We start from the raw sequence: 23,836 nt of genomic DNA, 5'->3' as shown, positions 1-23,836 counted from the left end.
TACACAATAACAGAGTTCAGACAATGAAAATCACTCGTTTTTTTGCATTATTTAATTCAGACAAAAAGCACTTTATTTAATATTATTCTGACACATTTTATTTGGCGTTAATGTTTCAGAACAAGTACAGTTATTTGCCACCTTCTCATCAATGCATTTCCTCCCAAATTAATTAATACTGGTTATGTTGAGTTTTGAAGTCAATCAGATTGTGATGGTGTTGTTATTTAGTGAAGAGTTTGGCAGTGTTTTAAGGAGTGGTGTCCTTTTTCTGATAAATCGCATCTCGAGGAGCTCTGGTCAGGGCCTGTGAAAGCAGATCTTATTGTCTCTGTTTTGTCTTTGTCAGCTGTCAAAACAAGATGAGGTATGGCCTGTTTACAGAGGAGCAGGACAAAAGTGCTGTCCTTAGCCTGAAGCCCTCGTGGGACTCTAAGCTGGCGCCACAGTGAAAATGGGAATGCTAGAGCGGGGTTAATGTTCACCTAACCGTCAGAAGATATTAATATGAGGAGACCAGAATATTTTTCTAATGTGTGGCATCTTAGGTTTCTTGGATACTGAGATTAAAAATGTGCTGCCTCTATGTTAAGATCACTGGTTCAAATCTCGCTCATGCTGCTTGCCATCAGCAGCCAAAGTCTGAGAGAGCACAATTGACCATGCTCTTTCCCAGGAGATAGGTGTATGGCGCTATCTTATCTCATCACTCTCAAGGTAATGTTGGTAAGGGAGCTGATTTATTAGGGCAGAGTTGCTGCACGTTCCTTCAAGTGCACTGGCTACTCAGTAATGCTGCATCCGCAGCTGTTTGAAAAGAGGCTAAGGCTGACTTAATATGTATCGAAGGAGGCAGTCCTCACCCTCCTAGTCTTGGGGTAGTCGCTCGTAATAGAGGGAGTTCAGCGTAACTTAACTTAATTGGGGAGAAGAGCGGGGATAAACAGCTATTGAGTATGTCATGTTGATCTTTTTACTCAACTTTGACACTTTTATCTATAATACATACTTCTGTATTCTCAAAAACATCTTAGTGTTACTAATTAATAAGAAGTTGGGATGCACTGATACCAATGATTACAGTATCATATAGCAATAGAGATCACAGATACCATAAAGCAGTTACTGATGTGAATGTGCACCACTAGATGACGCTTATGACTGAAATCAGCAGCAGGCACGCAGTGTGGGATTATTATACTTTCCTACTTGCGTATGTTATTGCATTCTGACAACTTTTAGAATATCCAGTTACTCAACCAGCAAATAATGTTATTTATTTATTTATTTGTGATAAAGAACACTTTACCAAAACTATGGGACACTGTTAGTGTCAGGATTCATAGGCACCTATTAAGTAGTTAAAGCTCCACTAGTAGGATTGAGATTTTGTGCTCGTTGGCTTCCCCTCGTTTTTTGGCTTTCACAGACATATTCGGTCTCTTTCCAGCTTCTGCCAGAGTGTCTGTATGTTAGTTTGTAAAGAATGAACCAGTAGTCCTTGTAGAACTGTTAGAACTAAAGGTCGGAGAGCAGGTCACAGTTCTCGCGAGCGTTGGTCGCGGCCACCTAGGAAAACTTACAGAGTCTGGTTTGAGCTCAGAGGAGCTCCGGCACAGACACGAGAGCACCGCTATTCCTCCTATTACACCTCAATGGAGTGCTGCAGTGAGTTTCAAGCTGTAATTTTACTTCTTTAAAAAGAGAAAAAAATCAAGGAAATCCTACCTAAGTCAAAGTTGGTATCAATATTTGTATTTGATTTCGACACATATTGAAAAAGGTGCATTCCTACCCCAAATTATTCCATTTTAATAGGCAGATCAGAACTAACATAATATTACTAAAATATGAAAAGAAAGCCTCTTTTTAGAAGGAGAACTTTGTTTCTGACTTGGTTTTGCATGGTCGTACAGCAGTTAGATCTGAATTTTAGATTGAGTGTTCCAACATTCTAATGAGAAAGTCACTGTAGTTGTCTTAAAAAAAAGTATTTAAAGAAAATGTATGATATTCATCATTGAACATCAGTACACTTTGTACTTCCATTTTAAAGTAATGCACATTGATTAGAATTTGTAGGGGTACCTGATTTATTATGCAAGCTTATTGATTATGTAATGCCTTTCTCCCTTTTAGAAATCTAATAGTCATAAAAACATTATCTGATAAATAGTTTGTCCTCAGTGCTCATTAATTCTGTGTGGTTTATAATGGTGATGCTTGCCCCGTTGCTCTCAGTGTCTGCTTTTATAAATTGTGTTATTTAAGTACTGCAACATCTGGTTGTCTGTTGGCCAACTGCCAGCCTGCCGACAGGATGAGATGGGATGTTTATCCTCCTCTCCTGTAATTCACATCATATACTGGATCTGGGCTTTCTCTACAGTGAGGAAGGGTGGATGAATTTGCTGATTTACTGGTACTGTCTCAGGATGGGTTCAGTCTGATAGCGTTTGTGTTTTTATTGGTTCACTTTAGTCCTTTCAAGCATTCTAGCCTAGATTCCAAGCAGCTTGACCTGCTTAAAGTGGCTGTTTTAATGGGCCCAGAGCACTCAAGCTGTTTCTGTTCAGTGTTAAAGCCAGCAACGTCACTGTTTGTTATAGATGGAGTATCATAATGCTGTATTTCTGCTTTATTTTCTCTTACAGCTTTTACAAAGTAGAAAATGGTTTTGCTTGGCTCAGAATAACATGTTTCATAAAAATGAAATTGAAAGCAAAAACATAAGTTCACAACTACTGTTTTCCATGCCAGTAATGATTTAACAGAGTACCTACTAAACCTCTTTGAAGTCATCAGATCCCGAATGCAGGGCGATATTTTAAAACAACCATGTTTTATTCTCAATTTAGGACAGCCTTCATCTTTTAGCAGGTCCCGAGCACAATGCCAAACATCACAGACATGAATAAAAAGCAAAAATGTGAATAGGCTACATTAACCAAATCTAAGTTTAGATCTTAATACAGTTGAGAATGTGGATCATGATTTAAAAAATGATGTTCCACCAATGTCATTCCACCAGCCTGGAGCAAATCTGACAGGAAGAATGAGTTAGTATTATTCCAAAACAGTAAGCAAAGCTAATAAAACGTGTTCCAACACAAAAGGCAATTCTGGGATGCACCAATGTGGGAGTACAGGTCCGTTGCCGATATCTGATATTACGCACACATGTCTGTCTATGCCAGTACAAAAAATTATAACTTACAGAGAGACAAGACTCCCCAATATAACTTCACAAATAAATGTGACATTTATATTCCTCACATTGTATGCAAATGAACGTAAAAAGAGTGGGATCTCCTAAAAAATCGGTTTTCACATTTTGTGCTTTCACATTTATTTATCTAACTGGTCCTTACTGGTCTGCTCACAGTGGTAAACCCTCTTTGTTTAAATAAACAGGTAAATAATAATACAATAAACAACAGATTTATTGAAATTAATTAAAATAAATAAAAAAATTGCTTAAATCTGTTCATTTTAAAGTAGCACGGTCAGTGTCGCCCAATTGTAGTAGCAAGGCCAGCAATGCTTGATCCTTTTCCAGCATACAATAAATGTCAGCAAGTAAGTATCAGCCAATACTCATATAATTCCAGTATCATTGTGCATACCTTGTCAATTCTGTTGCTCTATTTCTTTACAGAGGACTAGATAAGCTGTGTGTGTGCATTTGCACATCTGTCTTTGTAATGGGAGCAACTTAAAAGTGCTGTTCTTTAGAAAGGGTCTCCACAAACATTTGGACATTTCTTTGTGATCTGATGCTAAACAGATTTAAACATTTTATGTCTTTATTTAGTTGGCCACTCACTTGACAGTTCAGCAAGCTAGTTCCTTCTTCAGTCAGTCTGTCTCTTCTGAATGCTGTGATCTGTAACAGCTGAGCTCCAGCTGCATTTCAAAGCACAAGACAGTGATATATGTATGGAATGGTACTGATCATTCAAAGAATCTGTTCGTATTCAGCAATCTTGGCCTTGCTCTTCCCAGGCTATACGTTTTTAGTTAGAGAATATAACATGGTAGCTAATCATTAAGGTGATATGCCTTAGCACTGTTTTATTAAATTGTGATTTGTAAAATCAGTTTATCTGGATTTTGTTTACGGCACAGTGTGTTTCAAATTGTAATAAACATTTTTTAATAATCTCCATATGAGATTCTAAAGCTATTCTATAATAAAAACATCATCATATTTGTAAAATCAAAGTAAACGTAATTTACTCAAAAAAAAAAAAAAGCAAAATAATATTTTACCCTAACTCTTACCTATGTAGAGTACTATGCAAATCACAAAATTCTGGATTATAAGTCTAAACAGAGTAAAGACTATTTTGGAATTTGAACCAGAAACGTGCAACCTGTGATGTCAGTGTTTTTATAAACCTTGGTTTTCCCCAACTACAATATAACATTGAATACAGCGTTTTTTCAGAAATCTCCCTATTGAGGAGTTTTCTTGTGGAAAGCTTTGTTTTCAGTGCTACATTTTTTTGTAAACGAAAACATTTCGTTTTTATGAATATCCGGATATGTGCGAACAAGGCCTGTTTTATTTTAGTTCCTCTAGATTGAGCACTATGCTGTAGCTGTTATGTGGAAGTGAATGTGATGTGAAAGTGAGAATTCATTCTGAAGCTAACAGGAGCTCTGCTTCCTCATCGCTGTAACAGCTTTAGACAAAAAGCTCTGGATTCTATTGCTAAATATAGAAGGATCTCAGATGCAGATTAATATAGTGTTGTCTGAATAACAGCAGAGTGCATAGAGAGGCCACAGTGAAGCTTTCAGTCAGGTCTTCCAGCACTGATTGAACTTGACAGGTGTTTTTAAGGCAGCTTTCTAGTGTCTTTCTTACGTGGTTTCTTTTTAAACCAGTGTAGTTTTATATCAGACTGACTGACAAAGAAGAACATATCAGTAATGAGTATATCTTTTGTATGTGTGCACTAGATTTGATTTTAAGCGCAAATTGAAGTGTGGTGATTTGGGAGGCTTATATCAGCAGTGCTCTTTTCAGTTTGTATTCCGTAAGTCATTTCGTGTTTCAGCATACTGTGTGGCATCCTGTTTACCATTTCCTGCTTCCAGGAGACGTAAAATGTAAGGCAGAGTTTCCGTGCTTAAATATCCATTAGAGACAGAGAACTTTGGCCCACATATTTGTTTCAAAGGGAACACAAATTAAATATTTAAAAAGGAATGTAACATGATGAGTGTTTGTACTGAACTGTCACAGTATGGGGGTTAAGAATACATGGTACATACTATTAGAGGGAAAAACGCAAGTATGTGAATTTGTAAAGTACATATTCCGCCTGGAAACCTCAAGCTGTAAGCCATTGAATGTGCATGGTATTGTGGGAAGTGAAGTGGTTTAGCAGTATTGTCATAATAGCTGTGGTCTTATTTGACCCCTTCCCCTTCTCTCTAGAGAGAGAGAGAGAGAGAGATGCTGCTGCTTATTTTGTCCTTTATTTGTTCTTTATCTGTGTTCTCGTCTTTGGATGCAAAATCACTGAAAACAAACCATAATGGCTTTTTTGTACTTAATTTAGTTTATTGTGGTATGTAAATATTGTAAGGTTTCAAACATAGCAGTCACTCCCCAGTCCATACAGTTGGCTGAAATGAATTTGCAAAAACAACACATTTTTAATGGGTTGTTTTTGTGATGCCATTAAATGAGCTACAATAGCAAACGATTCTGTATTGTATAAATTAAAAGAATTGTTAGAAAAAAATATATATATAGAAAAACGTTGGAAAATATCAGATTTGGGTTAAAAGCCCTTGTCTGTGTAGGATTCTATCAAACTACTTAGAAGTTTAATAAACAGTATAATTTGCTGAGTATTATACTCTGATTTCCTTGAATTGTTAGTGACATAGTCAACAATTCATTGTTGTGTCTAGAGCATGAATGTTTCCTGGAAAATTCCACCATATTTAGAATGTGCTGTTTTGTATTCTCATCTAAATTAAGTTAGAGCGTGTCAGTAAAGGGGAAAGTAGCTCATCCTCTGGATCACTTGTGTTTTTGTGGTCTCTCTCTCTAAAGGCATCTTAGTGTGTTGTCAAGGCATCTTGGTGCCCAAACGGAATGATTAATTAGATGCAAATGGGAGGGTTCCAGTTTAGAAGGGGAGCTCAGACAATACCTTTTTGAATAGAGAATTACTCTCCAGGCTCAGGCATGGCCAAGCCACTGCAGCCTACCCGCCTCAGCCTCACAGCTCTCAGCTTAAGAGATGACTTCAGAACACGGACTACATATTCTCATTTTGCACAAAGCATCCTGTTTACATCATAAAGTATCTCCATGCCAACGAGTGGTTGGCAAAGGGCTCTGGGTCCTGGCAGTGCCATGTGGGCCTGGCTTCAGCTCGGCTGGGTGCATTGTTTCCCCAGGGCAGGGATTTCTCTACCCAGCACTGAGGAGGAGGAGGGGGGGTGAGGGGGGGTGCTGAAGTGGCTGAGGGGAGGAGAACTGACGATCACAGGAAAGTTTCATCAAACCTCTGCAGACTCCCACATTTTTTAAATTCCTATTATGACATTCCAGTAGGAAGAAGGTATGGGCTTGGCTTGTAGACATGGACATGATTAATGGACCTAACCTCAGAAAGAGCACAGGAGGACAAGCAGGTTCTATAGATGAGTGAAGGTAAATGTGCTTATGTGCTTTTGTACCTGTGAGGATTCTCTTTTCAATGTCCAGCATTTTAATTTTTGCATATTAGAGTGTGTTTAGCAGGCCCTACAATAATAATAAACATAATATTTTTTTAACAATACAAATAATTCATATAGTAATTATAGCAATATTAATATGAAGTCTATTTTTTATTTGTTTTGCTATTTACTGTGAAGCTTCACGGGTATTTTTTTGTAATTGTTTGCAGTTTCTGTCTTAAGTAACTAACCTTTATAAAATGCAATTGCATTTCAGTCATTACAATTTTGACATATCACCAATAATATTTTTATCGCAAACATCTCCTAAAATATTTAAATGTTATTTTACCACTTATGTTAAGACACCTCCAAATGATTCCTTAAGCATAGATATGATTAAACAGTGTACAGACGAAATGCATAGAGTTTATACAGTCTGTAACTGATATCGTTGCTGTTATAAACATACACAAACCTGTATCTTCAAAACAACAACTTCAAAAGATAAGAAATAAACCTTTATAAATCAGTGGAAGTCTGTGTAAAATAGATTTTATTCCGTAAAATTTTGGAGAGTTTCTAATGATCCATTCATCTTTGTGCTGGACAGTCATTGGACTGAAACAGCTCTTAGACAAAAAGCGCTGTTGTTTTTTCAGCCCTCACATTGTGGCTCAGTTTCAGGATCACAGATCACTTGTAACTGCAGCTATTGCTCCTCGACAAAATGCAGTTCTTCTAAAATGCAGTTCTAACCAGCAGTTTCACAGACACTGGTTTGGCCTACTACTAATCTGACCCTGCCTAATCTGAATAATAATAATAATAATAATCTCAGCCATCCTAAAGCCGTCTGAGATCATTTCAGCTAAGCTCTTCCTCTGTGAGCCATACCCAGCATACTGATACTGCACAAATATTTTTATAATATCACTTTTTGTGATATTGACAGTATAGATATTGCTGAAGTTAGATCTTTCACAATAATTCCATTATTAACTTTGTGTACAATATATGAACATGTCCTTTTTTCTGACTTTATTTTAAGAAATTAGAACCCAATACTGTGAATGAGATATATAATTTTAACTAATAATTTAACAGTAGTTTCATTTTATTTGTGTTGTAAGTTATTTCAATTCATGAGTATTTTTATTTAGCAAAAATTCATTACTCTTTAAAATAGTATTTTTGTATTGTTCTGTTATTTTACCATTAAATCAGTCTTAAAATAGTTTCACAATTATTTTTGGAACAATGTATTTTCTAAACGAAATACTATAAAATTTCTACAGCTGAATTGAATTTGAACTTAGAATATTGTTAAAATTGTAGATTTTTTTCCTTCTTGTGCAAGTGAAATCAGAAATGTTTTTACTTTACTTTATTGTCTTAGGTGAATTCTGATTAAATAAAAAAAACATAATGTGCTAAGTAAAAGGAAATATAGCTTGAAACACGAGGTAGCTTTATGGCTAATCTAACTGCATGTTCTTCCTTCAACAATTTGGAAAGAGGAAGTGTGTGTGTGTGTGTGTGAGAGAGAGAGAGGGAAGGAGAGATATATATTTTCAGCATAAATAAAAAGTAATCTACTTTATAGTAGCATTGCTGTGTTCTTGTTGATAATAAAACCGCTAATGCATCATCATGCTGTGTAAAAAGTGTGTATGACTGATAATTTGATAAATTCGCACTAAAATACACATTTAATTACTTTGAAAACTTTTAACAATGTTATTCGTTTTGTGCAAATTAATCCCAATATCAAGTTTGGCTCCCCTTTCAACCAGTCTTTCACTCTCTCTTTTTTTTTCCTCTTTCTCCAAATCCTGGTGGCGTAGTAGCGGTTTTATTTAGCAGTGTTGACAGCGCTGAAACCTATAAATGGTTATAAAGCAACAAGGCCTGATGAATGGGCAACTTGTTTTTTTTTGATAGACAGAAATTATCCAGTTATTAAATTATGTAGGCTATTTTTCATCCTAATGAATGTCGGCTTCTGCACTACTGCACTCCTTATTTTTCCTCTTAAACTGGTTGTGTTCGTAATGTTTCTTTTGGAAACAAGAATGACTTGTGTTGTTTAACTCCCTGAATTGAACAAGAGGGCTACTCTGTATTGTGGGGATTTTTCTTAAAATTCCCCTTTATATTCTTTCACTTTCTAGAAAAAGTAGCTCCATTACAGGTTTTGTGCTTTACCCTGTTTCTGTCTGCTTAGCTTTCTCTTTACTCGTCGTCAGCTCTGTTCGCTGTTGACAGAACCCTTTGTATTGAACCTCAAAATAAATCCTTTTCTCAAGCAGGCAATTGAAATGACCAAACAATCCAGACGCCCCAGTGTGTTATGTGGGCAGAACATATTTTTCTTTCTTTTGTTTTATTCTCTTACTCATCTGTTGTGTTTTCCATACTGCATTCTTTTACAGAACCGGAAGAAGTGATGGAGACCCTGAGATATTAGGAACGCTATCTGGAAGCTTATGCTACAAGACTTTTGACGCCACACTTCCTCCTTACAGCCACTCTATTACGGTTATTTTGGATGCAGCTGAACAAGCAGAAAAAGAGAAAAAAGACCTTCTCTTTCCTCAGTGGACTTACATAGTTCTGCAGTGATGAAAGAGTAAATTGTCTTGGAAAGCTGTGCTGAGACAAATCCAAGTGGATACAAGAGTGAAAAGTTGGAGTTGGGGGGGCGTTTTAGCGCCATTGTTTTCTTGGTGGCATAGACAGCCAGGCAGGAAAAGCATCCCTGTAGGATGACCAGTCTGTTTCGACGAAGCAGCAGCAACGGCGGCTCTCGTGGGGGTGGCAGTGGCAATGGTGGAGGTGGCTCAAGTGCAGGAGAGCTCAACAACAGCAGGCCCAACCGGCAGGTTCGGCGTTTGGAGTTTAACCAGGCAATGGAGGACTTCAAAACCATGTTTCCCAGCATGGACTACGAGGTTATTGAGTGCGTACTACGTTCAAACAATGGGGCAGTGGATGCTACCATTGACCAGCTGTTGCAGATGAGCATCGATGGCAATGAATCAGATGATAGCTCGGACTCAGACGACAGCATCCCACCAGAGGTAGCACACATCCGCTATTGACAACTGCTTTTTGATACATACACTACATCTGGCCTATTTGAAATGTACTGTTTCTAAGATCACATGAATCTGAATTAGTTTGTTCCTGATACAAGTAATCCTCAGTGGTTATGTAAACCACATACAGATATCACAACCAGTTTAGACACTTTTTTAGTTTATAACAGCTAGTAAAAAACACTTAAAAAAATCTCATAAGAAAAAAAATATATTTCCAAATGAAGCTGATGGTAAAGTTGTTAGTTAGTTAGTTTTTCCCAAAATATTCTTTGTAAATACGTATAAACATCTTTTAGAATATGGAGCATTGTTAATAGAATATAATTGCATTTAATGACTAGCATTAGTGAGGTCAGGATGTTGAATGATCACCACCCCTTCTCATCTCATCCCAGCTAATTTCTGGGGGCTTTATTACCCCTCTAGCTCATATCCATCATGTTTATGTGGTTTAGAGAGTCCTATTATATTGGCAGTACTTCTTTAAAGGGACTAGACAAGCATTTTCCATGGTATGTCTACCAGAATCAACATTTATTGTACTCTAATCTTTAATATACAGAGAGCATTATTAATATCAATACTGCTAGTTCACTGACATGAGGTGAATTTTGGTGAATCTTGGAGTGCAGAACAACAAAATATTACACAAATAGTTTATCCAATTTTGTGCAGCCTTAGAACTTTCCAAAAGTGGTCCAATAAAGGACAATCTGTGGGCACCTAATGCTCATTAATGTGATTCCCCACCTTACCACTTACATTACTTAACAATGGATGAATAAATTAAAACAAAGTTGAATTAATTAAATTAACAGCTCCATGTCTATAACATGTATGTAGGCTAAAGGCTACATTACACGGTGGCTTGTATAAAGCAGCAAGAGGCATATTTCAGTATTTCAGTATCACTCAGAACCAGACCAAGGGCAGCATTACCCGGAAACTACAGTCACATCATTCTGTTATCAAAATCAGAGATTAATTCAGCTCGGAAACAGTTAGCATCACTGCTAATGTGCTCCAAGCCTAATGCTGAGTACAGATGTTAGCTAGCATTGAGTTACTATAGCTGCATTACAGTGCTTTGAGGTTACTGAGTAAAGACTTGACTTAACCATAGCCATAATCCACATACTATATTTAATCAAAGAATTTAACGAATTTAACCAGTTACATCAGAGATCAATCCAGATTGAAAAATAACAGCTAGCTAGCATCACCAGTTAACCATTAGCCAGTTCTGTTTGGCTAATCTCTATTGCTTCATAAAAGTCAAGCTCTTAAACCAGATATAACAATTTGATTTGGACTTTTTTTCACTAGGTACACTTTAAATCAAAATATGGTAAATAAATCTGTTAATATTTGAATCTTATTATTAAGCATTTTAAGCTGTTAGTATGTTTTATTGTTACAAAGCAATGCAGTTCAGCTGAAAATTGGTCTGTCACGATAACTGCATTATTAACATTATCGTACAATAAATGGACATGATCTCAGAAATATTTGATAATAATGATATTGTCTATTGTGTTTATTTGTATGTTTGGTCATATATATAGCAGTAAATATAATGGCCAATCCTTTAATAACTGCAACTCTATTAAAACAGTGGACTGCAGTAGGTAAAGAAAAACGTTTATATTTCCCAAACTATCTAATTAATTAAATTTGTTTTGTCTTTAAAAGGGTAGAATAGCTTAGTTATGATATTCTATTATCATTATGTCAGTGGCATTTAATGATCTTAAAATTACAATAATATCATTTATCGCAGTAATTTCTGGGACGGTATATCATTCACAAAAATGTTATCGTGACCGGCCTGCCTGAAAATAACATCTGGCATGTATGACTGTCTTCTAGAAGTTATTAATTTTAGATGAATAAAGAAACACCACACTATAAATTACTTACAGTTCGCGGAGATTTACTGTATCTACAAGGCACTGTCATCAGTTCACTGCATTCAAGTCAAAAACAATAAGTTTCCTTGACCTATATTGGAATTATACAGTATCGACTGAAATTATGAAATACACTAATATAAATTTTGTCTGTATCATCCAGCACAAACAACTTCCAAGGTAAAGTACTCCTAACTAGGGGTGGGCGATATGGCTCTCAAATAATTTTTGCGATAACGATATACTTGGCGATATAGGAAAACTAAAATAATTCATTCATTTCAGGAATATCGTATAGTAGTATAACAGTATAATCATAATGTGGCAAAATAAATAATATAGCATAAAATAATATAATGCAGCAAATAATATTGCAGAATATTTAGTGCATGCATATAAACTGCAAACTAAAACAATTATACAATAAATAAACCTAAAGCTTCACAGTAAATAATAGACTACTTTTAAGACAAAACAGCCCTATTATCACGATATGGGTTTTTAATATCATGATATTTCTGTGTCACGATATATTGTATACAATATAATATTGCCCACCCCTACTCCTAACTATGGTATACTGGAGCTTACACGTGCAATACTTTCTTTTTATGCTACCTAAGCTATATATATATATATATATATATATATATATATATATATATATATATATATATATATATATATATTTTTTTTTTTTTTTTTTCTCTCCTAAAGTGTATTAGTCAACAATGGCAACACAGGCTAAATTCAGCAGATCTCTTCTAGACCACCTCATTATTTGGCTAAGGCCACTGTGATTATGATCGATGTTCTCCAAGCCGGGCTACCTCACGCCTGTCTCCCCCTGATTTCAGGCACGGTTTGAGAAGCTGTGCTTACACATTGAACCCTTTCCACAATAAGTCGTGCTGCAGCCTCTCTCTGGCTCTGCCTTCCCCACAGTGCATTAGTCCCCTCTTCATGGCCCAGTGGAGATGCTGAGCCATGACTTGGATTAAGTCCCCGGTCAAGCATGAGCTGCAGTATGTTTTATATGCATGAAGCATCTTTATGATCCATCATGAGTATACGAACATTGAAATAAAATATTTCTCCAGCTTATTCCAGTAATAAAATTTATTGTAGATGTAGATTTGCTATATTATTGTTTTAGTTCTAAGTCTACTGCTTGTCTTGATAAGCATTTACAGTATTGAAGTCTAATTGCATTTCTTTTTTTTGTACTCTAACCATCATCAGATTCTGGAGAGGACCCTGGAGCCAGACAGCTCAGATGAGGAGCCGCCTCCAGTCTACTCCCCGCCTGCCTATGATATGCACATATATGACAGGAAATATCCCAATGCTCCACCCACTCCACCCCCCAGGTAAACAAAAACAAAAAAAGCTAAACTAAAAAATAGAGGGATAAATGTACTTATAATTATGTTAACTTGCAGAAGAAACCTTTCATGTCTCATTTTCATTTAAAATCTTAAAATGAATTTGTATTAGAAACAGTATACGCTGAGTTCACGGAGTTCAAACAATTGTCGTCACTTCTCTTTACTGGAATTGGATGCAACAGGGATACCAAGAGCCGCAGAATGCATTTTTTTTAGCCGTTTCCCTTCTGACGCCACCTGGTGTCCATGGAACAAACTGCGTATGTGCTTTGGGATCAGATTTTAAATTTGTATACTCTAGGGGTGGGCAACATGGTAAAAAATATTATAGCACACTATTTAAAGGTATTTTCACAATAATTCATGCAATATTTTGACACAGATCACATAAATGCTTCACTAAAAACTGCTATCCAATGACTATCCCATAATTTTCTGCACTGTATCCAAATAAACTGGACTAATAATGCTATAAATAAACATAAATCAGTATGCTTAGAAAAAGAATATGTATCACAAAAGCAACATCTATTCTATTCTATGGTAAAAAAAAAATAGAGAATGCATTAGAATAGGACCAAAATTAAATTCCTTGTTCACATAGGTTTATTTGGGTTTATAGTTGTAAACAGTATATTATTACAGTTAATAATGTAAGGATTTTCTCTACAGTTGTCTACATATGTCTACAAAGGCTGCCATTCACTGCTTTGTTGGCACCATTGTATTTTTACATCCTCCTTTACACGCAGTTACAGCCTCTAATGAAGGAGTCTTCAAAACAAAATAGCATAGTCATGCCACTGCCACCCAGTTGATCTTCACATGGAGCTCTTTAATTGGGGCACACCTTTAGTTTTATAGAGGGTCTGTGAGCTTTTTGCTAAATCAGGTTGGTGAAAGTGGGAGATGAAACATGATATTGTAGGTTAATGTTTTTTGTCCCCTATAGAAAAGTACTTAACAGAAATGAATGGATTTCTTTGATTAAATATATATTTTAAAGATTTCTTTTTTCCGTATCTCTGCAATATTGCAGGTTTGAAGCTCAGCCCCCTCCAGTGCAACCTCCTCCAGAACAGCCCCCTTCAGCACCCCAAAATCGACAGAACCGAGGTTACAGGAACTGGAACCCTCCGTTGCTTGGCAACTTACCTGATGACTTCCTGCGAATCTTACCCCAGCAGTCAGACAGCATACAGGTGCGGAGCTGTACTTAAAGCATGATGCATACCTACATGTTGCATCACATCATCATTACATACTCTTACTTCTTTTTTAAACTCTCCAATTCTCTCTTTTTGTTTTTACAGAACTCTCAGAGTGGTTTCTCTGACCCCTCATCATCCGCAGCATCTTCCCTGTCATCAGTGCCGCAGCAGGCTGCCAGTGCTACAGCAGCGCCTGGAGCATCCGAACAGGAGCGCAAGTTGAAGCAGTACCTGGAGGACGAGCGCATTGCTCTCTTTCTGCAGAACGAGGAGTTCATGAAAGAGCTGCAACGCAACAGAGAGTTCCTCATTGCGCTGGAACGAGGTACATATACTTTAATCTTTATTCGTTTCCTCTACATAAAGTCACACACTCATACACATGCACATAATGAACTGTGTTTATCTCCTAAAGTACCTGGAGATGTATGTATGTATGTATGAATCCATCACTCCAAGAAAGATCTGTCCATTCTGCAGGACATAGCAAAAAGGTTTTTTGAGTAGTAGCAATATTAATTTTCACAGCAAGAAACACTGTATATTGCACAATTCTGCTTTACACAGATACATTCATAAATAGATAAAAATAAATAATGTACTTTAAGAGGGAAGAGAAGCAATAACAGTAATGACAAGAAGAAATGTAGAAAAATAATCACTAAAACCAAAATCAGCTAAGCAAGGTATGTTTTAAGCATTTACTTAAAGACCACATCTTACCTCAAGATCTTAAGATCTTACAATGTACAGATTTCAAAGTTCCCTGAGGTTTGGAAAGCTAAAATAGGTCAAATAGGGCCATTAATGCTTTAACATAAGTTATATATATATTAAATAAGCTGTGAATTATAGAGCTGTCAGATAGACGCATCAGTAAACTTCGGGTTGTTAACAGACAAAAATAGCTACTTTTGAGCAACGCTAGTATGTGCTTTAGAATATAAAGAGTTGATTGTGTCAGTCTTTTCTTCATGGCAGCTGTTTTTGCTGTGTCATCTTTCTGTTTTAGATCGAATTAAATACGAGTCAAAGAAATCCAGGTCAGGTCATTCAGCAGCTGGAAGCTCTACAGGTAAATTTCCTCCTAATGGTATATGTGTTTTCACTTAATGTTGGTTTATATTTATTGTGTATGCAGTATAATATATTCTAATAATAAGGAACCATTTGGTGGGTTGAGTCAAGTTTTTACTTGTGATAGACTTGCTTTTCAGTTTGCGTGCATAATATGGCTGACATACGTTCTGCATTTGTTCCGAATATATTGTAGGTTGTGCCTGTACTCAGACATGAATACTGGTATTTATAGATGGATAAAAAAACACACATATGTATCAGTGCTGCTTGCATAGCTGCACATGGTGTTTAACAGCTTGTATCGCGCGTTTTTCATAATGCATTTTTTGAACTTAGAATCAACTGCAATTTAAATAGTTCTGCATGTCCTTGCCACAGGTGACCACCACTATGCTCCCGGATCCATAGACGGAGTGTCAGACGATGCTTTGTTTAGAGACAAACTCAAGCACATGGGAAAATGTGAGATTACATCTCTGTGGAACTAAATTTAAGGAGGCAGAATCTGTCTTAAAATTTGTGAAGAAATATATGAGCAGTTTCTGTCAATACATTCAATATTTTTTGTCCCACAGCAACCAGAAAGAAACTGTTTGAAATCGCCAAAGGGTTCTCAGAAAAGACAAAGCGAAGGAAGTCCAAAAGGAAAACACTCTTGAGGCATCATTCGTATCCTTCACATAGCTCATATCTGTATATAACGAGGAATTAAGCCATTTGTTGGAGTACACAGCATAGTAAATAGAGATTTTTTTTTTCATTGAAATTAAAATATAATATATGATAAGGATGAAACAACACTGAAAGTAATAAGAAATGTGTTTAGATAAGAAAAAGCTATCAGTGTGTTCCATAGTGTTCCATACTGGTTTGTAAAATATAAAATGTAAAAGTGTTTTACTGTTATTTTAAAAACATTTTCAGTTGAAATGACTATGATTTTTTGGTCTTTTGAGTCAGTAAAAGTGCTGGTGGTTTATCTCCTCTTTCAAATGTTTGCCATAACCACTTGCTCAGACTTGGCACTGCCAACTCCACTGCCAACCTATTGGATGATGTGGAGGGAAACCCTTGTGGTAAGAATGATTTTTTTTTCTGTGACATCCTGAGCATTAAACAATAAAATTAGCTTTTTTGACAAAGCATATGCTCTCATGGGCTGTAATTTAGTAAACCAAACAGAACTTTCAGTCATAGGTTACGTTCACGTTGCTGGTGGTCCATGTTCAGTTGTTTTTTTTTTGTTTTGTTTGTTTTTTTAATAACTTAAATGTAAAAATGTTACTTACATATGTCAAGCAGATTGGTTATTTGTTATTACATTTGAATCACTTTGTCATTTTGATGGTACATGAAGGTCCCATATTAAATCTAACAGCAGCAAAATTAAGTTAATCAGTTAAGTAGGATATGGATTCTAAATTTAACAGTGTTTTTCTGTTTTGATAAATTTGCTAAAGCAAATCCATAACAGTGTACTGGCAAAAGACTGATGAAAGGGAAAGATAACAAACACTTTCTTTGCTAACGAGTGGAAAATGGCAACAGAATACTGATGTTATCTGTGTCTGTGTTTAGAAGAGGAAAATCAGCTCAGAAGATTGGCCACTCAGGAAGAGGAGCGGCCCCACAGGGAAGCGCTGTCTTGGTAAGTGGTCTTGCGGCAGTGTGGATAGTCTTTTTTTTTTTTTTTTTTTTTTTTTTTTTCTCCCTCACACTGGACCAATATGGAAAGTTTGACACCCCTTATGTAGACCTGTAAGACATTCAGCCATAACTTTAAAACCACTGGTTTATTGACAGGTTAACTGAAAAACAATGATTATCTTCATCTACTGTGGCATCTGTCAATGGGCAAATACAGCTCTGGAAAGAAGTAAGAGATCACTTAAAAATTATGGGTTTCTTTGATTTTACCAAATTGAAAAACCTCTGAAATATAATCAAAAGGGAGGTGGATGATGACAAGCCATTAAACCAATCTGAACTGCTGGACTTTTTGCACTAGGAGTAGCAAGTTAACCAAAAGCAGTGTGCAAGACTGGTGGAGGAGAACATGCCAAGATGCATGGAATTTGTATTTAAAAAACAAGATTATTTCAACAAATATTGATTTCTGAACTCTTATCTCTATCTATTTCTGAACTCATATTTAATAAATATGAACGTTTTTTTCTTTGAATTATTTGAGGTCTGAAAGCTCTGCTTTTTTGTTATTACTGACAAATACCTATACATAGCAAAATCAGAGAACTGAAACTGAAGTGGTCTCTTATTTTTTTCCCAGAGCTGTATATTAGGAAATAAGTCATCAGTCAGTTCTTAATGGTTATGTGTTAAAAGCAGAAAAGATGGGCAAGCAGAAAGACCTAAGACAGTTGGACAAATTGTGATGGCTAGATGACTGGATTAGAACATCATCAGGCAGCTCTTTTGGTAACCTTTCCCACATGTCTCATAATGCAAGCCATGGAGGCCACATCCTCACAGCTTACAGAAGTCACATGATCTGCTGATAATGTCAGGACACATTGTCTTATTGAATCCATTCCACATATAATCAGCTCTCTTGCTTTGGAGGAACAATGAGAACCTACTCAGTGTTAGGCAGGTTGCGCTCATGTTCTGGAAGATTGGTGCAGTGTTCATGGGCTAATGTTGTACTTTAGTATCCAGCCTGCATTTTTAAAGCCATTTTAAAGTTGCTGTCATCTTGACAAAATAACTTCTATTTAATATTATATTAAAAGATGTTCCTCATTTGTCAGCTCAGTGATTAGTTTGCAGTATTGCCATGTTTAGCACAGCTCATTTTGAGTAAGGTTATATACTATATATATATATATATATATATATATATATATATATATATATATATATATATGGTTTGTGTCTTTGTCTTTTATGGACTCTGCATGCATTTAGAAGGAGCAGTTGTTCCGTATTGTGTAGGAGGTTTGTGGAATTAATGACCTGTTCTCCATGGGGGCCCTGGAGCACATGCAGAACACATGGACAAGGGAAGGACCCTGTCAGTGGAATCACACATAGCTCATGTCTCAAATATTCTGATCTTGTACTGCCAACACACAAAAAAGGATATTTAAGAAACTATAGAATGAGAAAATGTCATTATTAAATGGCTGACAGTAGGTGAGCCTGTGCTGCTCTAACTCCCTCCCAGATAGTGAAATACTCTGCAGAATAAAACTACATTCCTCATTCTTAAGGCAACTGGTTTTGTTTGCATTAACTTTAACAAAAAATCACAGCTGTCAGTCAATGTGTTCTGAACAACAAATCAAGTTAAATGTTTGCTGTCAAATTGCTGGTGTATATTATGAGGTAAAAAAAAAAAAAAAAAAAATATATATATATATATATATATATATATATATATATATATATATATATATATATATATATATATATATATATATATATATATGAAGGATTAGTTAACTGCATTTGTGTTGTTTTGGAATTATGGTAAATACAAGTTTACGACTGGGAAGTTTCATATTACTCTTCAAGTCATATGTTCTAGTGGGAAACTCTATATTGATACCTCAATGGCTGCAAAGAAGGCAGAACATGCACATGAATGCAGCATTTATCCAAAACGAGCCCATGGGGCCACATACTGAACATACTGAGAGCATCACAAACAATATGTGAATGTGTGACCTTACTTAAAGAATGTAGGTGTCATGGTTTTATGCTTTGGATTAAACAGGATCCTTTTAAAGGTTCATTTTTACAGGTCTTTTACAATTCAAACGCTTTAATTATTTTTTTCCTCTCCATATAACTACTTCTGACACCATTTTTAGAACACAATATTAAAATACAAAGTATGAAATTGTTGTACCATTTATGTTACATCAGGATTTTAAACTTGTCATGTGCCCTTTTTATTACAACTATCACCAACTACGTGGCTAACCAAGGCTAACTGCTGCATTTTGACCTACAGCATGTTTATTACAGTAGCTACCGGTAGGCTGAGAAGCGCTGGATGAATTAATACATGAATCAGCTGTTCAATTAATTTAACTGATTAGTTTTAGATTTTTAATCAATATTGACAACTGTGTTTGGCTCCTTATGGTTTAATTTTTAATTAAAGTCTGTATACTGTACAATTATGACTTAACATCAGTTCTGTTTGGGTATGCTCTGAAGATACCAGCAAAAATACATTTTGTCTTTCTCATTTCATGCATTTCAGATCCCTTCAGCCGTTTGGCATATTTAAGTTTTCCATGGTGACAGCCGAATGACCCATGGTAGGCGGCCCTGTGGCTCTGTGGCACCACCCCTGGCTTCGGAGGAACAGTGCCCGCCCACACAGAAAGAAACTGGTGATTCTAAAGCAGCATTGTAACGAGCATATACTTATTGTTACCTGCATTATATTAACTGTATTATAACTATTTGTTAATATATGGTTTCATATGTAAAAATGAACAGATACAGTATTCATTTCATATTTTTTGGTTTCTATGAGAATGCCTGTATAATGCAAAGAAATTCTTACTTTATACTAGGTTTTGTTTGTGAACTAATTTTTACTTTAGGTATATTTTCCCCATAATTATTTATGGTTTTAAAATAGCAAAATGTGGCTTGTCGCTAATGAAAAAGGCAAACAAGCTCGCATCATTTTTAGATATTGGTCCAAAGCATTCAGTCCTACTAATGGCCATGTGTTTTGAAAAACATTGATGTGGAATGTTTACTACAGCGCATCTGAGGAAGTCCCCAAGAATCCAACCCTTTAAGAACATGACACATGAAATGTATTACACGGTGGCCACATCTGATTAGTTTAGTCCATTCTTTCTAATTACAGTATCACCAAAATGCCTTTCCTAATGTGTTTTCTGTAGAAGTGAGTATATTAAGAACTCTGAGAAGTGAGTATATTTAGTTCTGGCTGGCTAAAGTATAGGCTTGGAGATACGAACATCAAGAATCTGTTATTTCAGTGCCTCCTTATTGTACGACCACAAGCAAAACTAATAGCCACTTTGGCTAATTCAAATGACATCTTTGCTATGGAGGCAACATCCAACCTGCTAGACTAAATCTTCTCCTGTTTAGCCTCTGTACATGATGGACAGCCCTTTGACACTTTTACAGTACTTTTATTACAGTAGTCGTTATAGCAAGAATCCAATTAAAACATTTTTTAAAAACATTTTTTTAAAACATGGGCAAGGGCACAGATCTGAGAGTGAACCTCTACTTGCACTGCCATATCAGTTTCATAATCTATTTTAATACAGTGTTTTTTTCTAGCTTTTCTGGGAGAACAATAGAAGAGGTGGTTAAGCCAGTATTAATATAATCTAAACAATTCAATTTTATGCCAGTATTTTTTATTTTGTATCTAACATGATTTGGATCAGCAGAGTGAAGTTACTGAATTTGGTGCACAGAACAAAATGAATGATGCCGGAATTGTTAGTTTGGCTGGATTACATGATATGAGTTTGCAGAAAGTAAAGGTGTCTTCAAGAATATGACCTTCTGTAACATTGTAATATAGCACCAACTCCATGTGATAGTGGGTGAGCACAGTCTTAGTGTTGTCATGACCTGCTTCTGTCTATATCTGCCAAAGCACAGGGATTCAGTGGTTTTTTGTGCCATTATTGCAGTGAATTGTTTGTAAATTAGAACTGTTTTGGTTTTTCTCTTGGATTTGTTCATAAGTGGCATATTCATCTATGAAAGTGTGTTTGTTCAAAACACTGCTTTTGTCCGTCAGAATGTGAATGGAAATGTATTCTACCGTTACTGGTTCTTGATGGCATTTTTTTTTTTCATGTCCAGTCATGAAGGACACTAGGTTCAGAGGTTCCCTGCTTTAACACACTTGATTCAGCGAACAATGACCCCTACAGCGTTATTTTTTTACCCAAAACGCAGAATAGAAGCAGTTTATCTGAAATAGCTATATCAAAACAATGACTGTAGAAAAACAGGGATGTTAAGTTTATGATCCTTTTCGTTTTACAGAAATTAAACCAGAATTGTTTGCCATGTCAAGTTTTGCATCCAGATTCTGTGCAGTAGAGGCCAGAGTTGGAGCCAGACTCACCTACTCGTTTGATGGGTCTGCATCATTTTTGCAGCCCAATCATGTCAGACCAATTTGATTAAGGTTACAGCACAACCTAAAAGACCAGAAGCAAAATGGATTTTCCATTTGATGCCCAGTTTGTCCAGTGTAATGTTTCAGCAGTATACGTGCAGTTCATGTTTTGCTATTTTCATCAAATTGCAGTACCTCTGCACAATACTGTTTGCTCTACAGAGACAAACCAAAGGTACAGCAGTCCAGTTTAAACAAATGAGCTACCATGAGAGTATTTGTACACGCTAATGAAGATTTAAAAGAAGAAAAAATATTGAATAAAATTGACAGTAGTTTAAGTGCAGCACCTTCAATTACAGTAACATTAGTTTGCTGACAAATTACTGGTTAGTTTTTTTTACATAGTGTTTGTTAATGTGACTAACAGCACAAAACAATATGATAAATTATAGTATAATTAGCTAGCTAGTTGCCTGGAAACTCAACAGCAAGTCAGCTTCTCCATGCACTAAAAAGAAAGTTCCTGCATACAGTCTGTTGCAGCCAATGCTGTCAATGGCTTAGTTCCTAAAAAAATAGCAAAATAATGTTTCAAAAACTGGGGGAAATACAAAATGTGCCTGTGCTTTTTTTTTTTACGGTAATTTGGCTAAAATGTTAAATCAGTTAAATATTCCCAGGGCATTAATGAGTCTTCACAAAATAATAGAAAATTCAAGATTGTGAATTCAACTTTAAGAAATATATGTAATAAAAATGTTAATTAAATTAGTTAAATGTTTGTCAAAGGTGCACCTAAACATCTCTCAATTCTGTTAGACCAATCAGATCAAGCTGTGTGGCATTTTCTCTCATCATACCAAATGTGGATGCTGGGTTAACTGTATTGAACAGTTTCAATGTTTGAGTTTAATCAGGTGTGTTCAAGCAGGAAGAACCTGGACTGGGAGAACCTTGCTATTGTAAACTGATAGTCCATCAATGGTATATGTATGCAGAACTCTCTAAAGCAAGATCATGTCAGGTGACCAAAAGCTGCTGAGGAACATACAATGTTTGTCTGATCTGTCTGGTGATATTCGGACAGTCTGAGTTAGAAGGACAGTTACTTTGTAAGGAGTAAAACCCCTATACGAGGTATTCAGAAGGTTGGTAGGATATCCAGTAGTTTGTATTTGTTGTAATTGTTCGTAAGATCACTTGCTCTTCCACACAAATTAGGTGTAAATTGACTGTAAATTCATGCCACATTAACAAGCAGCTGTAATCCACATGAGTCGTCTCCCACTTGGGCTGTTCACACTAATACATTTATCCTCTCAGGGAACTCGCTCTCGTCTAATTGTTCGGTACAAGCACAACTTGAATGAACATAGAAACCGATAGGAAGAACTGTTAGGAAGGTTCATGTAGCACACTCGTATATGCTTTTGTAACGCAATAAAAACTAGAATTCTAACCAAAAATTTTTTACAGCGTAAAGCCGGAAAAAATAAAGTATTCTAGGACTGTTTGTCCTCCAGTATGTTCATGTTTTTTTCATTTTAGTTTGACATGCTCTTGAAGTCATCATACCTAAAATTGTCTCCAAAGTCCGTTCATCTCAATAGTCTTTATTAAGGGTGAAGTTAAGTTGAGTCTGTTTTATATGATGGGGAAAGTTTACAATGTGCCGTGTTGAGTGGTGTAATGATCAGTGGAATGTAGTCTTTGTGCTTTTAAGTAGAAGAAAAGTTTCACCTTTCGTCAAATCAGATGGTCTGAATATTTTATTAAAGTTAGATCATTTTAATAAATTCCTTAATGAATTACATCTATTTTTTATTTTTGTTCCTTTTTGTTTTTAGAAATAAATCCTTTTTTCTAGGACTATGACTGTGTCTGCCCCACCAATAAGTGCGATGGTTCTGTAGCCATCATCCCTCGATCCTGTTTCCAGATCCAAACCTTTCTTACAATCCAGAGATGTTTATTAGTTATTGAAATAAGTAATAAAATTGTTATACATTCTCCTGATTTGTCATTATTTCAAGCATTGTACTAGTGTCATGGTAAGTGAGTCAGCACGTTTTGTTCTTTTTTTACTCAAAAAACGTCCTGTAATTGCCAAATGTAGCAGGTGGTTGAAGATGGAAATCCTCAGACTGTGCGGGACACTGGAGCTGCAATAGATGAACACCCGTGGTTCAGCCAATAGGGGGCAGTGTAATATCAGTGAGAACTTCCCCATTGTTTTGATTGCATCAGTCGTTGGGATTTAACCATGTACTGTATATTACTTTGAATATTTATACTGAGTTTCTCTTTTTATTTAACCATGAGTGCCTGTTGCTGAATACCTGTCTAA

The 23,836-nt window shown here is 36.0% G+C and overlaps 1 protein-coding gene across 3 annotated transcripts in view; it reads left to right on the top strand.

Annotated features, from left to right (window-relative positions):
• Positions 1-23,499, top strand: part of cuedc1b (CUE domain containing 1b) — a 31,144-nt gene extending 7,645 nt beyond the window's left edge. The window contains exons 3-12 of one of the 3 annotated variants that reach the window (XM_007236849.4): positions 9,126-9,773; positions 12,947-13,074; positions 14,132-14,294; positions 14,406-14,628; positions 15,316-15,378; positions 15,762-15,845; positions 15,959-16,052; positions 16,401-16,459; positions 16,962-17,031; positions 19,615-23,499. In XM_007236849.4, the coding sequence (XP_007236911.2) occupies positions 9,459-9,773; positions 12,947-13,074; positions 14,132-14,294; positions 14,406-14,628; positions 15,316-15,378; positions 15,762-15,845; positions 15,959-16,052; positions 16,401-16,459; positions 16,962-17,031; position 19,615 (1,200 nt within the window). In that variant the 5' untranslated portion in view covers positions 9,126-9,458 and the 3' untranslated portion in view covers positions 19,616-23,499. Of the gene's footprint in view, positions 1-6,580; positions 6,683-9,125; positions 9,774-12,946; positions 13,075-14,131; positions 14,295-14,405; positions 14,629-15,315; positions 15,379-15,761; positions 15,846-15,958; positions 16,053-16,400; positions 16,460-16,961; positions 17,100-19,614 lie in introns of those variants that run through there. The other 2 variants (XM_022666185.2, XM_022666151.2) reach the window with 2 other exon arrangements.
• Positions 23,500-23,836: the final 337 nt, after the last annotated feature.

This window comes from Astyanax mexicanus, chromosome 18, assembly GCF_023375975.1.
Source record: "Astyanax mexicanus isolate ESR-SI-001 chromosome 18, AstMex3_surface, whole genome shotgun sequence".
Lineage (NCBI taxonomy): Eukaryota > Metazoa > Chordata > Actinopteri > Characiformes > Acestrorhamphidae > Astyanax > Astyanax mexicanus.
This window is presented reverse-complemented; position numbering and strand designations above follow the sequence as displayed.